The sequence below is a fragment of the Amblyraja radiata genome, chromosome 5 (assembly GCF_010909765.2).
Source record: "Amblyraja radiata isolate CabotCenter1 chromosome 5, sAmbRad1.1.pri, whole genome shotgun sequence".
Lineage (NCBI taxonomy): Eukaryota > Metazoa > Chordata > Chondrichthyes > Rajiformes > Rajidae > Amblyraja > Amblyraja radiata.
The window spans coordinates 113,869,736-113,885,941 of NC_045960.1; the positions used below are offsets into that span (position 1 = coordinate 113,869,736).

Below are 16,206 nucleotides of genomic sequence, written 5' to 3' on the forward strand. Positions count from 1 at the left end.
TTCAGTAAGGCCTTTGACAAGGTTCCTCATGGAAGGTTGGTTAAGAAGGTTCAATGGTTGGGTATTAATGGTGGAGTAGCAAGATGGATTCAACAGTGGCTGAATGGGAGATGCCAGAGAGTAATGGTGGATGGTTGTTTGTCAGGTTGGAGGCCAGTGACTAGTGGGGTGCCACAGGGATCTGTGTTGGGTCCACTGTTGTTTGTCATGTACATCAATGATCTGGATGATGGTGTGGTAAATTGGATTAGTAAGTATGCAGATGATACTAAGATAGGTGGGGTTGTGGATAATGAAGTAGATTTTCAAAGTCTACAGAGAGATTTATGCCAGTTGGGAGAGTGGACTGAAAGATGGCAGATGGAGTTTAATGATGATAAGTGTGAGGTGCTACATCTTGGCAGGACAAATCAAAATAGGACGTACATGGTAAATGGTAGGGAATTGAAGAATGCAGGTGAACAGAGGGATCTGGGAATAACTGTGCTCAGTTCCCTGAAAGTGGAATCTCATGTAGATAGGGTGGTAAAGAAAGCTTTTGGTGTGCTGGCCTTTATAAATCAGAGCATTGAGTATAGAAGTTGGGATGTAATGTTAAAATTGTACAAGGCATTGGTGAGGCCAATTCTGGAGTATGGGGTACAATTTTGGTCGCCTAATTATAGGAAGGATGTCAACAAAATAGAGAGTACAGAGGAGATTTACTAGAATGTTGCCTGGGTTTCAGCAACTAAGTTACAGAGAAAGGTTGAACAAGTTAGGGCTTTATTCTTTGGAGCGCAGAAGGTTAAGGGGGGACTTGATAGAGGTCTTTAAAATGATGAGAGGGATAGACAGAGTTGACGTGGATAAGCTTTTCCCACTGAGAGTAGGGAAGATTCAAACAAGGGGACATGACTTGAGAATGAAGGGACAGAAGTTTAGGGGTAACATGAGGGGGAACTTCTTTACTCAGAGAGTGGTGGCTGTGTGGAATGAGCTTCCAGTGAAGGTGGTGGAGGCAGGTTCGTTTTTATCATTTAAAAATAAATTGGATAGTTATATGGACGGGAAAGGAATGGAGGGTTATGGTCTGAGCGCAGGTATATGGGACTAGGAGAGAATACGTGTTCGGCACGGACTAGAAGGGTCGAGATGGCCTGTTTCCGTGCTGTAATTGTTATATGGTTATATTTATATGGTTATTTAGACAGGTACATGGATAGGACAGGTTTAGAGGGATATGGACCAAATGCAGGCAGGTGGGACTAGTGTAGCTGGGATATGTTGGCCGGTGTGGGCAAGTTGGGCCGAATTTTCCACAATGTATCACACTATGACCGTTAGAAATTAGTGTCCCACAATCTGAATGAATCAAGATAACAATTTCCTTGCACTAAACATGGGTTTTAACATTCTGGTAGTCACCAATTGTTTCAGAGATACAAGAACTTGCAGATGCAGGAGTCTTTAACAAAACACAAAGTGCTGGAGGAGCTCAGCGAGTCAGACAGCATCTGTGATGGAAACTGACAAATGCTGTTCGGGTCCCTTCCTCAGACTGATGAAGTGTGAGGTGGGGGAGTAAGCTGGAAAAGAGATGTGTGAGCAGGACAAAGCTAGGCAATGTGATAGGTGGGTACATGCGGGGGTGGGGGGGGGGGGGGGGGGGGGGGGGTAATTGCCAGATGGATGGAGATGGTGACATAGGCTAGAGGTGAAATGGATTCAAAAGGTCATATAAAGAGAGAATAGGAGGGAAATGCTACATTTACAGCAGGCAGTGAAGAAAGCCTTTATAACAAGAGGAGTTGAGTATGGGAGCAAAGAGGTCCTTCTGCAGTTGTACAGAGCCGCAGTGAGACCACACCTGGAGTATTGTGTGCAGTTTTGGTCCCCTAATTTGAGGAAGGACATTCTTGCTATTGAGGGAGTGCAGTGTAGGTTTACAAGTTTAATTCCCGGGATGACGGGACTGTCATATGCTGAGAGAATGGAGCAGCTGGGCTTGTACACTCTGGAGTTTAGAAGGATGAGAGGGAATCTTATTGAAACATATAAGATTATTAAGGGTATGGACATGCTAGAGGTAGGAAACATGTTCCCGATGTTGGGGGAGTCCAGAACCAGGGGCCAGTTTAAGAATAAGAGGCAAGCCATTTAGAACAGAGACGAGGAAACACTTTTTCTCACAGAGAGTTGTGAGTCTGTGGAATTCTCTGCCTCAGAGGGCGGTGGAGGCCGGTTCTCTGGATACTTTCAAGAGAGACCTAGATTGGGCTCTTAAAGATAGCGGAATCAGGGGATATGGGGAGAAGGCAGGAACTGATTATGGATGATCAGCTATGATCATATTGAATGGCTCGAAGGGCCGAATGGCCTACTCCTGCACCTATTGTCTTTAGAAATGTGGAGCCAAAAGGAGGGATAAGGGTGGAAGAGGAACCGTGGGGGTGTGGGGAGGGAAGAAAGAGTGTATAAAAGGGAAATGAAGGACTCGGGGATGGAAAGAGGAAAATGGAGCAAGGTGGTTGTAAATGTGCAATTATATATATATCTGCATATTATTGCGTTAGACATGGGGACATTATTTTTAATTAAGCACTATTACTGTTAATCTGTCTGTTCGTTTTACATATAATACATATATATTGAAACATTTTTTGTTGTTCATTATGTTTTTTTCCCAGTACTATGTTCACATATCTATTGTCCTGTTGCAGGGCATATATGACAATAAAACACTCAACTCTTCTTGATGTGACATGCCGCAAAATAAGAATTTAATTGTTCTGCTGTCGATACATAAGACAATGGTACACTCTTGACTCTTACCCAAGCGAAGGTAGACAAAAATGCTGGAGAAACTCAGCGGGTGAGGAAGCATCTGTGGAGCGAAGGAAAAGGCAATGTTTCGGGTCGAGACCCTTCTTCAGTCTGAAGAGTGTCTCGACCCGAAACGTTGCCTTTTTTCCTTCACTCCATAGATGCTTCCTCACCCGCTGAGTTTCTCCAGCATTTTTGTCTACCTTCGATTTTCCAGCATCTGCAGTTCCTTCTTAAACTTACCCAAGCGAAGGTTGTTTTTTGGCCTGACAACAGGCATGTTGCCCTTCCAAGTCATAAAAGAAGAGTACGAACTCAATGGTTTGGTTAGATTTGACAGGAGTTCTCTAATAAGATCCTTATTCCAAGGGTTTCTAATGATTACACCTAGAAAGACAGATAGAAAATCAGTTATCATTTTATGGTTAATTTGAATCAGTATTTGAAGTGGTACACGTTTGGTCACATTATTCATGATTTTGACTGTAGCAAAATAGAACAAAGAGCATCATGGATTCCAAAAATTCCTAAAGTAACACTGCACCCTTCAGATAAAAAAATATTAAGAGAAGCAATCCAGAACCAGGGGCCACAGTTCCAGAACCAGGGGCCACAGTTCCAGAACCAGGGGCCACAGTTCCAGAACCAGGGGCCACAGTTCCATAACCAGGGGCCACAGTTCCAGAACCAGGGGCCACGGTTCCATAACCAGGGGCCACAGTTCCAGAACCAGGGGCCACAGTTCCAGAACCAGGGGCCACAGTTCCATAACCAGGGGCCACGGTTCCATAACCAGGGGCCACAGTTCCAGAACCAGGGGCCACAGTTCCAGAACCAGGGGCCACGGTTCCATAACCAGGGGCCACAGTTCCAGAACCAGGGGCCACAGTTCCAGAACCAGGGGCCACAGTTCCAGAACCAGGGGCCACGGTTCCATAACCAGGGGCCACGGTTCCATAACCAGGGGCCACGGTTCCATAACCAGGGGCCAGTTTCAGAACCGAGGGGCCGCGGTTCCAGAACCAGGGGCCGCAGTTCCAGAACCAGGGGACACACTCCAGAACCAGGGGCCGCAGTTCCAGAACCAGGGGCCACAGTTTCAGAACCAGGAGCCACAGTTCCAGAACCAGGGGCCACAGTCTTATAATAAAGGGGAGGCAATTTAACACTGAGGTGAGAAAAAAACTTTTTCACCCAGAGTTGTGAATTTGTGGAATTCCCTGCCACAGAGGGCAGTGGAGGGCAAATCACTGGATGTATTTGAGAGAGTTAGATAGAGCTCTAGGGGCCAGTGGAATCAAGGGATATAGGGAGAAGGCAGGCACGGGTTATTGATTGGGGACGATCAGCCATGATCACAATGAATGGCGGTGCTGGCTCGAAGGGCCGAATGGCCTCCTCCTGCACCTATTTTCTATGTTTAATGATCTATTCCACCCAAAAAAAATCACAAAACAAATCTTTCATCTGGATGCCCATAATTCTGTTGGACAAGACCTCGTTCCCACTGGGCAAATGCCTAAGACCATCTCTGTGGAGTGCATGGACTAGCAACTTCTTCCACTATGCTATCTATGCAGCCAGGGAACCACAATAAAATGGACACTTCATGGAGTCCAATCTTTGCATGTGTGAAGGAGCTATTGAATTAGAGATATATTTGATTGAGAATAGCAAAACATTCAACAATTTAATTTTCAGTTGTGGCTTGGACACCTGATGACCCTGGGGGTTGGATTACAACACCTATTGATCTGTTGCACGGTTCCAGATAGTCACTAGTATGCAGAGACCACACTGGAATGAGCTCTGATGCATAGAAAACAGGTGCAGGAGGAGGCCATTTGGCCCTTTGAGCCAGCACCGCCATTTATTGTGATCATGGCTGATCATCCACATCAGTAACCTGTGCCTGCCTTCTCCCCATATCCCTTGATTCCATTAGCCCCTAGAGCTCTATCTAACTCTATTTTAAATTAATTCAGTGATTTGGCCTCCACTGCCTTGTGTGGTAGAGAATTCCACAAATCCACAACCGTCCGAGTGAAAATGTTTTGTCTCATCTCAGTCTTAAATGGCCTTCCCTTTATTCTTATACTGTGACCCATGGTTCTGGACTCCCCTGTCAAGCTATCCTGCATCTAAGCTTGATCCAGTACTTTTATAATTTTATATGTTTCCATAAGATATCCTCTCATCCTTCTAAATTCCAGTGAGTACATGCCCAGTCTTTCCAATCTTTCCTCATATGACAGTCCCGCCATTCTGGGGATTAACCTCGTGAACTTATTCTGCCCTGCCTCAATATCAAGGATGTCCTTCCTCAAATTAGGACACCAAAACTGCACACAATACTCCAGATGTGGTCTCACCAGGGCCCTGTACAATTGCAGAAAGACCTCTTTACTCCTATACTCAAATCTTCTTGTTATGAAGGCCAACATGCCATTAGCTTTCTTCACTGCCTGCTGTACCTGCATGTATACGTTCAGTGACTGGTGAACAAGGACACCCAGGTCTCGTTGCTCTTCCCTTTTTCCTAACCTGACACCATTGAGATAATAATCTTCCTTGTTCTTGCCGATAAGTGGATAACTTCACAATTCTCTACATTATACTGCATCTGCCATGCATCTGTCCACTCACTCAACCTGTCCAAGTCACCTTGCAACCTTCTAGCATCCTCTTCGCAGTTCTGATTGCCACCCAGCTTTGTGCCATCTGCAAATTTGCTAGTGTCACTTTTAATCCCGTCATCTAAATCATTACAGTATACAGTATATTGTAAATAGTTGCGGCCCCAGCACCGAGCCTTGCGGCACTCCACTCGCCACTGCCTGCCATTCTAACAGGGACTCATTTATTCCTACTCTTTGTTTCCTGTCTGCCATTCAATTCTCTATCCATGTCAATACCCTACCCCCAATACAATGTGCTCAAATTTTGCCCACTAATCTCCTGTGTGGGACCTTATCAATGGCTTTCTGAAAGTCCAGATACACTACATCCACTGGCTCCCGTTCATCCATTTTACTTGTCACATCCTCAAAAAATTCCAGAAGATTAGTCAAGCAGGATTTTCCCTTCATAAATCCATGCTGACTTGGAACAATCCTTTTACTGCTTTCCAAATGTGCCATTATTACTTCTTTAATAATTCACTCCAGCATCTTTCCCACCACCGATGTTAGGCTACTGGTCTATAATTCCCCGTTTTCTCTCTTGCTCCTTCATTGAAAAGTGGGATAACATTAGCTACCCTCCAATCCACAGGAACTGATCCTGAATCTATAGACCATTGGAAAATGATCGCCAATGCGTCCACGATTTCTAGAGCCACCTCCTTGAGTACCCTGGGATGCAGACCATCGGGCCCTGGGGATTTATCATCCTTCAGTCCCATCAGTCCACCCAAAGCTATTTCTAGCCTAATGCAAATTTCTTTCATTCCTCTGTCTCCATAGATCCTCTGTCCTCCAGTACATCTGGGAGATTGTTTGTGTCTTCCTTAGTGAAGACAGAACCAAAGTACCTGTTCAACACTTCTGCCATTTCCTTGCTCCCCATAATAATTTCACCTGTTTCTGCCTTCAAGGGACCCACATTAGTTTTGACTAATCTTTTTATCTTAACATACCTAAAGAAGTTTTCATTATCCTTCTTTATATTCTTGACCAACTTACCCTCGTACTTCATCTTTTCACCTTGTAGTGCCATTTTTGTGCTGTTGTCCATTGAAAGTTTCCCAATCCCCTGGCTTCCCGTTACTCTTTGCTATGTTATACACTTATTCTTTTTATTCCATCCCTAACTTCCCTTGTCAGCCACAGTTGCCTTTTACTCCCCTTAGAATCTATCTTCCTCTTTGGAACGAAATGATCCTGCATCTTCCGGATTATGCCCAGAAATTCCTGCCATTGCTGTACCACCGTCATTCCTGCTAGGATCCTTTTCCAGTCGACCTTGGCCAGCTCCTGTCTCATGCCTTCATAGTCCCCTTTGTTCAACTGCATCACTGCCACTTCTTATTTAACCTTCTCCCTCTCAAATTGCAGGTTAAAACTTATCATATTATGGTCAGTACATCCCAGCGGTTCCTTTACCGTGAGTTCCCTTATTAAATCTGGTTCATTAGGCAACACTACATCCAGAATTGCCTTCTCTCTGGTCGGCTCCAGTACAAGCTGCTCTAAGAATCCAAGGTAGCTAGTGATCTGCTGCAGGTAGCTTGTGATGTGGGCCGGCACGGTAGAGCAGCATTAGAGTTGCTGCCTTACAGCGCCAGAGACCCAGGTTCGATCCCAACTACAGGTGCTGTTTGTACCGAGTTTGTACGTTCTCCCGCGTAGGTTTTCTGAGATTTTCAGTTTCCTCTCACACTCCAAAAACATATATGTTTGTAAGTTGATTGGCTTGGTGTAAATGTAAATTGTCCCTAGTGTGTGTAGGATAGTGTTAATATGCGGGATTGTTGGTCGGCGCGGACTCTGTGGGCTGAAGGGCCTGTTTCCGGGCTGTACCTCCAAACTAAACTGAGGGCAGTGAAAGGTTCTCTCCAGGACGACTTGCCAAAAGTATGTTGTAGTGCAATATTAGTGTAATTATAGTTGATTACAAACAATGCCCAAACAGCATTTTATTAAAGCTTAAAACATTTGTAGACTCGAGGCAAGAAAAGGTATGGGTGATATTTAAAGACCACTTACCACTTAGTGGTCAATATTGTTTAAAGAGATTACTAAATGGGTGAACATTCAGAAAAATATGCAGTTACTTGAAGATATGGCAAGCTTAGACTTAAAGACTGAGGAAATAATGGGGTGAAATGAAGAAACAAACATATTTCCAACATTCGGTTTTGCATAGATGCCTTTTGATAATATCTTGTTCATATTATTAAGAGCTGCCACATAACTCAAACAATTGGAATAAATAACTACAAGACAATGTTCTCAAATGCAGACATATTTCACTGCGATACACAGATTGCACATCAACATTTGCAAGTAAAGACATTGGTAGACTGGACAAAAAGACAATGACAAATTCAACTTTCCAGCAAGTGTGAAATAATGTCCCAATCTATTGAATTTAATTTCACGCTATCTGGGCTGATCATTTAGCAAGGTCCAGATGAGGGCCAGAGCCAATACCCAATGCCCAACAGTATCCTGAAATGGAGTTTACACTGAAGAGGAGCAACAGGTATTTATAAATAGTACACAGTTGTAGATTAACAACACGACTTGTCACTGGTGATATATACAAGAACCACAGAGTAAATATGCTTTATTTCCAAACAAGATGGAGGCACTCTTAGTCGTTGAGGTGAAAACACTCCAGGTCACGGAGTAGTTAGGATCATTGACAAACAGGAAGGTAGACAAAAATGCTGGTGAAATTCAGCGGGTGAGGCAGCATCTGTGGAACGAAGGAAAAAGGCAACGTTTCGGGTTGCCCGCTGAGTTTCTCCAGCATTTTTGTCTACCTTCGATTTTCCAGCAAATCCCACATGCCAAAGTGAAACATTTTTCCCTGCCTCCTGCCATTCACACGTGTATTTCCAGCATTTTTCCAATTTTAGTCGCTTCTTTTTCCTTTATTTTATAGATGTATAATTTTTTTATGATAAAGCATCACCAATCACCCAGTAAACGCTGAGCTCTGCAATGCTGCATAATTTAGAGATACAGTGCGGCCCACCGAGCCCGCAACGATTAACGACCGCCACACAATAACACTGGCCCTACACACACTGGGGACAATTGACATTTTTTAAAATATACCAAGCCAATTAACCAACAAACCTGTACGTCTTTGGAATGTGGAAGAAAACCGACAATCTCAGAGAAAACCTTCGCAGGTCACAAGGAGAACGTACGAAGTCCGTACAGACACAAAGCCATAGTCAGGATGGAACCCGGGTCTCTGGTGCTGTAAGGCAGTAGTAGTTCTACTGCTACACCACTGAGCTGCTCATATCACTATGTTGAAAGAAACCAAGTCCTAAATAAGCCCCAGAAATTAAAGTCAGTTCTCTGACTAGTTTGAGTGCCCTCCTGATTAAATTTTAATTTGGATGCCTCATTGTCACCTTTCCCAAACTAACAATCTATTCTACAGTTTTATTAATTTTCGCCCTTTTTGATCTCTTTTTTTCACACCTTACCCTTCCATATCCCTGTTTCCATTTCCCCTGACTCTCAGTCTGAAGGTCGTGACCCAAAACGTCACCCATTCCTTCTATCCAGAGATGCTGCCTGTGTCTCCTCCCCCCCCCCCCCTCCCCACCGAGTTACTCCAGCATTCTGTGTCTCTTTTCCTTGTTTACAACGCCTTGAACATTTTTATACTAAAGACGTGCTTTAGGGCACGGTTTAAGAATAATTAGAAGGAACGGGACGCAGAAAAAAAAAGTATTACCACCATTGCTCATTGAAAGTGAGCAGATTCTGATGGTTAAAGGCAGTTACATTAGTAAGATCCTCATAAACAGGCACCAAATCTCCCCCCCCCCCCCCCCACCTGTCGGAAGCATGAGGTGCTCACTCAGATTTACCAGGCTCTGTTGAAGTCTCATTCATCTCCTCATCAAACTGTAGATCACTGCAGTGCATTTCATCTAGACAATAAAATGACTGTTCAGGTATGAGACTGTCCAGGTATTCTTCATGGCTAGGCAGTGGGGACAGCTCTAGTCCCTCCTCAACCGTCTGACATTCCTCAGATGCATCCCGATTAGTGTTAGAGTCAAAGGCAGGGACTGATAAGTGATTGTCTGCTTCCAAGCCTAGTTCCTGGATTGAACTGCATAAAATAAAAGTTTGGGGATAGGGACAAAGGGATGGTGTTGGTCGAGGAAAAATACATAATAATCACACCAATAAAATCTGTTTGGATTGAGAAACAGTTTTTTCCTCATCTTTGGTCATGCAATTTATGAAAATATCATATTATAATTCTAAAATGTTCCCAATGCACACTACTCTGAAAATACTAATCTGAAAATTCAAAGGCTAATAAATGTAACCAAATGATTTAAAAAAGTTACTAAATCTCAACATTTCAGGAAAAATGGAGTACTCTAGGTGCTGGAAGTTCCTACCTAAGTTTTCTGATTTTGGCAAGTTGAATGTGTTCTTCTTCTGTGCTGTGACGAGCTGTGAATCCATCATTTTTAATTTCCGTGATTTCTGGAAGAATATCGATAGTTTCATAACTACATTTCTACTATGGTTTTCCCGGCTAAACACAAGTTTGCAGTACACAAATCATCGCTTAAAGTTGACTTTCACCACAAAAGGGGACCTTACTTTCACCACATTCCTCCGAATCTCGCTTTGGATGCTGTGGTACCCCATAGAACGGAGTTGATGCCAATGCTGCGGTAAAGGTAAGATCCTCAGTAATATTTGGATAACTCGTCAGCGTTTTGTTCCCAAACACAGCCCAAACAGATCGGTCTTGATCATTTATTTCCTATAAAAAAGTTGGTGAAAAAATAAAATTACTAGTTTATAATGCAAATTACATAACAACAAAATTTACATATGACATACAACTTTCCCAGCAATTGAATTATGGCATTACTGCCAGTTTATTGGGACAATTTTCACATTACTAATCCCCTTTACAGAGAAATCATGAAGGTGGTAAACAACATGAGTGATTTGAATGCTTTACTCTTTATTCAGCGTCGGGGTGGGGGAAATTTTATATCACAATGACCATATGACATCATAAAGTGGTTTATACTAATAAAGTTGTGAAAATATTAACTGAATATCACAGGTGAGATACAATCATGAATGGAATATGAGGAGGGTCATGTTAGTTTGTGAAGAGACACACAAAATGCTGGAGTAACTCAGCGGGACAGGCAGAATCTCTGGAGAGAAGGAATGGGTGACGTTTCGGGTCGAGACTCATCTTCAGAATTCCTTCTCTCCAGTGATGCTGCCTGACCCGCTGACTTACTGCAGCATTTTGTGTCTACCTTCGATTTAAACCCGCATCTGCAGTTACACATGCTAGTTTGCAACTTCATTTATGTAGATGTGCCTTTAACATAGTGACCTCACCACTACTAACCACTCCCTTTATCACAAGTATAAATGTAACCTCCCCACCCCTTGATCTCTCTCTAGCTCGTGTGACGGACCACGTACAGCTAGTGCAGTATTGTTTGTGAGTTACTAATAAAAGTAGTAAAGACAACAGTGCGTTATTGAAGCTCTTTACATGGTGTCACAATCGTGACTCTGCGCCTCCTGGTTTCCTGTTTTTTTTATTTGACCCAGTTCCCTATTCCTTTTCTATCTCCCGTGCCATGGCTACCTCGTGCCGCAAACCAGATCCTCTTGTCTTCGACTCGGACATTGCCCACCGTTGGGATGTCTTTAGACGCGACTTTGATGTTGGCGGGTCCGCCGGTAAATGGTGCCGTCGTGGTTGACCAGGTAGGATCGTGAAGGTTGCGAAGTGGCGGCGCAGCTTGCCAATGACGGCCGAAGAGGAAAGGGAGTGCAGCTGATCAACTTCGAACCAGCTGGAATAAGAATCAACAAGGACCAGAAAGTGCTTGCCACGCCACTCGAAAATGTCAGTGGTGAGGGCCATCCATGGAAGTTCAGGGGCAGGCTGTTGCAGAAGTGGCTGGCGTTGCGGACGGGGAGCGAGGCTATTGCAGGTAGCGCAGGCGGAGACCCTGTCCCGGATGTCTTCGGCCATGCCGGGCCAGTAGAATTGACTCTGGGCGTGTGACAGAGTGGCTTCGGCCCCAGGATGACCGCGGTGGGCGGATTCGAAATAGTGAGCGTGCAGCGCAGCGGGCACGACCACCTTGTGTCCCTTCACCACCACGCCGTCGTGCAGGACAAGCTCATCGCGGACCAGGAAGTACGGTTCAGCACCGGCAGGTAGAGATGAACGACGGTCAGGCCAGCCCTGCCTGATGACGTCGGCAAGCTGCTGCAGGGCAGGATCCAGGGCAATGTGCTTGACCAGGGATTGCATCTGCTGAGAAGGCACAATGTTAAGGTTAAGCACCATCAGGTCGGACGACTCGTATGGGTGTTGGGCAGTGGATAGCAGGGGTGCACGGGACAGCGTATCGGCCACAAACATGTCCTTGCCTTTGCGGTACACAATTTGGAAGGTGAAGCGTTGGAGCTGCAGCATCATACGCTGCAGGCGGGATGATGCGGCGTGTATCGGCTTGTTCAGGATGGTGACCAGCGGCTGGTGGTCAGTCTCGATAACGAAGTTGTTGCCTAGGATGTAATCCTTGAACTTCGAGCAGGCAAACACCACGGCAAGGAGCTCCTTCTCGATCTGAGCATAACGCTGCTCAGCAGAGGTCATGGTGCGGGAAGCGTAGGAGACGGGTAGCTGCAGCTTGTCGTAGAGCTGCAGGCAGGCGGCACCGAGGCCGAACTTCGAGGCATCGCAAGTGAGGACGATGGGGCGCTTCAGGTCTAAAAATTTGAGAGTTGGTGCTCGGACCAACTGGGACTTCAGGGCTTCGAAAGCCGACTGATGGTGCGGGAACCAAACCCAGGCGACGTCCTTCTTGGTCAGTTCCCTCAAAGGCGCGATCATTTCGCTGAGGTCGGGGATGAACTTCCCCAGGTAATTAACCATGCCCAGGAAACGCTGCAGGCTGGGCACGTCGGTGGGCGATGACATGCTGGAGACGGCAGCCGTTTTCTGCGGGTCGGGCTTCAGACCCGAGGCAGTGAAAACGTGCCCCACGTACGTGACCTCCGGGACGCGGAAACGGCACTTCTTGGGGTTGAGCTTGAGGTTTATATCACGAGCCCGGTCGAGGACCTGGCGGAGGTGGAGGTCATGCTCGGCTACGTCCTTCCCGTAGACCAGGATGTCGTCCACGATTATGGCACACGGCAGACCGGCAAACAGCTGCTCCATGGTCCGCTGGAACACCTCGCTGGCGGAGTTGATCCCGAATGGCATGCGGAGGAAAGGGAAACGTCCAAAAGGCGTGCTGAAGGTGGTCAGGTAGGAGGATCGCTCGTCCAGCGGTATCTGCCAGAACGAGCTCTTGGCGTCGAGGACAGAAAAGACAGTGGCCGGACCGACCTGTGCAGCGACGTCCTCTACAGTTCGCATAGGGTAGTGCGGGCGTTTGATCGCCAGGTTCAGGTCCTTGTTGATTCTTATTCCAGCTGGTTCGAAGTTGATCAGCTGCACTCCCTCTCCTCTTCGGCCGTCATTGGCAAGCTGCGCCGCCACTTCGCAACCTTCGGCTCCCCGGCGACCCTCCAATCTGACAACGGCAGCCAGTTCACCAGTGCCGAGTTCCGGGGATTCGCTGCCAGCTGGAACTTTCGTCATTACACCAGCAGTCCAGAGTACCCGCAGAGTAACGGCCTGGCGGAGCGCGCTGTCTGCAGTGCCAAGGACTTGCTGGAACATTGTAGACTGTCCGAATCCGATTTTTACTTAGCCCTTCTTAATATCCGTAACATCTCCCGCGACACTGCCCTGGGCTCGCCGGCCAAACGGCTGATGTCTCGCACTACGAGACCTCCGCTCCCTGTGACCCAGCGGTCCCTCGTGCCCTCTCCCCTCAAGCCTGCTGCTGTCCAGGAGCGCATTGCTCACAAGCACGAAGTGCAGAAGCGCTCCCACGACCAGTCCTGCCGCCCCCTTCCGCGTCTGTTCCTCGGCCAAGTCGCCCGGATGCAGTCCCCCTCAGGTCCCTCAAAGCTTGCCACCGTTGTCGGTGATGCGGGATCGCCACGATCCTACCTGGTCAACCACGACGGCACCATTTACCGGCGGACCCGCCAACATCTTCGGCCTGTCAACGAGCCTCCTCCGCCGCCTGCCGTCCCTTTCTCCCCTCCCCTGAACGAAACACTGCCTGCCGCCCCGCGAATGCCTCGGTCCCTGCCTTCTCAGCTCTTTCAGCCTCACTCGCCGCCTGCTTCCCCTGGCTCGCCTGCCCGTCCACCCGATTCCACCACTATGTCCCCGCCTCTGCCTCCGCCGGCTCTTTCTCCTCCGGGTTCCCCGGCTCCTTCCACCGCTCCAGCTACTGCTCTTCCTGCAGAGGGAGGAGATGGCGAGCTGCGGACCCGGTCAGGCCGACTGGTTAAGCCGCCTGTCCGTTATGGTGAATTTGCTTAGCTGTATGCTCCTCTGCTTGTTTAACTGTTTGCCTACCTGCTCGTAGCGCATGAGACGTGGTCGCTATGTCACTACTGTATTGTTTGTTTCCAAGGGAAAGGATGTAGATGTTCCTTTAACATAGTGACCTCACCACTACTAACCACTCCCTATATCACAAGTATAAATGTAACCTCCCCACCCCTTGATCTCTCTCTAGCTCGTGTGACGGACCACGTACAGCTAATGCAGTATTGTTTGTGAGTTACTAATGAAAGTAGTAAAGACAACAGTGCGTTATTGAAGCTCTTTACAATTTATGAGTGACTTAAACAGAATTATTCAGGTGATGTTCAAGCATCCATGACCAAGATGCATCCAATATTTGGTCTATACTTGCATTTCTCAACCTTTTTACCCTTGCGGAACCCTTGAAATAATTTTCATGTAATCTCTGAAACATAAGAACTGCAGTTGCTGGTTAATATACAAAATGATGCAGAGTGCTGGAGTAACTCAATGGGTCAGGCAGCATTCCTGGAGAACATGGATAGGTGATGTTTCGGGTTGAGAAGTGCCAGACCCGCTGAGCTACTCCAGTATTTTGTATCATTAAAATTAATTTCCTCTCTTGCACTTCATAAATGGAAGTGACAGCTAGGAAACAGGCCCTTCGACCCACTAAGTCCACGCCAACCATCAGCAACTTGTTTGCAATAATCCTACATCGGATTTTTTTTTAAATCTCCCCGTGTTCAGATCGACTCCTCCCCGAATTTATCAGCCGCTCATATGCCAGGAACAACTTAATATGGCCAATTATGCCACACATCGCCCGTCTTTGGGATGTGGGAGGATAATGTGCATCCACACAGCCACAGGGAGAACAATCGTACACTCCACTAGCAGCATCTGATGTCAGTATTGTGTCTGTGTGGAGCTTGCATTTTCCCTTGAGCTTGTGGGGTTCCTCTGGCTGCTCGGTCTCTTCCCACATCCCAAAGATATGTGGGTTTGTAGGTTAATTGGCCTCTAACATTGCCCCTAATGTATAGAGAGTTGATGAGAAAGTGGGATAAGGTAGAACTCGTGTGAACGGGCGATACTGGTCAGCGTGGACCCGTTTTCATTCTGTATCTCTAAACCAAACTATATAAAGTAGACATAGGTGCCGGACACTGCGAGGCAGCAGTTCGACCAGCTCTGGCACTATGTCATGTTTGGCTCAGTTAGCAGTAATGTTCTTTCTGCTGTAGGTAGACTGAACTCAGTGGGACCGGCAGCATCTCTGGAGCGAAGGAATGGGTGATTTGTCGAGTCGAGACCCTTCTGAAGAAGGGCCTCAATCCGAAATGTCACCCATTCTATCTCTCCAAAGTTGCTGCCTGTTCTGCTGAGTTACTCCAGCTTTTTGTGTCTACCTTCAGTTTAAACCAGCATCTGCAGTTCCTTCTAACACATGTTCTCTCTGCTGTTGGAACAGTTGAATTGTAACCTCATTGTAGAGCTAAATCAAGTAAGATGCATTCCAGCCCATCTTTGGGGGAACATTTCATTTGAACCAACATTTAAACTGGTTGGGCAACAAATCAGAATCTTTACCTTTTCTTTTCTGGTCACGCTTTGTCTGTCACATAATTCTCCCAGTGGTCTTGAATCTATTGTTTTACACATCAAAGTATTCTGTACGCTGCAACATAAGAATGTTAATTTAAACAAAGCACAAACCCAACTAGCTAAGGTAGACAAAAATGCTGGAGGAACTCAGCGGGTGAAGCAGCATCAATGGAGAGAAGAAATAGGCGACGTTTCGGGTCGAGACCCTTCTTCAGCACGTCTTGACCCAAAACGTCGCCTATTTCTTCTCTCCATAGATGCTGCCTCACCCGCTAAGTTTCTTCAGCATTTTAATCTACCTTCGATTTTTCCAGCTTCTGCAGTTCTTTCGTAAACAACCCAACTAGCGAGACATTTTCAAACGAGGATTCTAAGATGTTGTTTCCAATACCTCTTTACAGCACCAGCATCATCTTCAAAGATAGAAAATGGCACCGTGGAAGGTGGGGCTACGTTCATACCCAAGTTTTCCATGGATTGATGGATATCTTGGAGAAAAAGCAAAGAAAGTGATATTATTCATGTGAAAAACCACCAGACATCACTGTCAAGTTCTGAATTTTAGCTGAAGGAAAAAGACACAGTAATAGTAAAATGTGACAGATTCAAAGATAAATAACACAAAACATTCCACAGTGCTCCAGACTGGTG

The 16,206-nt window shown here is 46.2% G+C and overlaps 1 protein-coding gene across 4 annotated transcripts in view; it reads right to left on the bottom strand.

Annotated features, from left to right (window-relative positions):
* The window catches only part of bub1 (BUB1 mitotic checkpoint serine/threonine kinase), a 75,692-nt gene that overhangs the window by 17,711 nt on the left and 41,775 nt on the right, over positions 1-16,206 (bottom strand). For all 4 annotated transcript variants that reach the window (XM_033022026.1, XM_033022024.1, XM_033022025.1 and 1 more), the window contains exons 17-22: positions 15,947-16,043; positions 15,541-15,628; positions 10,119-10,284; positions 9,911-9,998; positions 9,365-9,612; positions 3,049-3,192 (exon numbers count right to left, since the gene is read on the bottom strand). In XM_033022026.1, coding sequence (XP_032877917.1) covers positions 3,049-3,192; positions 9,365-9,612; positions 9,911-9,998; positions 10,119-10,284; positions 15,541-15,628; positions 15,947-16,043 — 831 coding nt within the window. The remainder of the gene's footprint in view (positions 1-3,048; positions 3,193-9,364; positions 9,613-9,910; positions 9,999-10,118; positions 10,285-15,540; positions 15,629-15,946; positions 16,044-16,206) is intronic.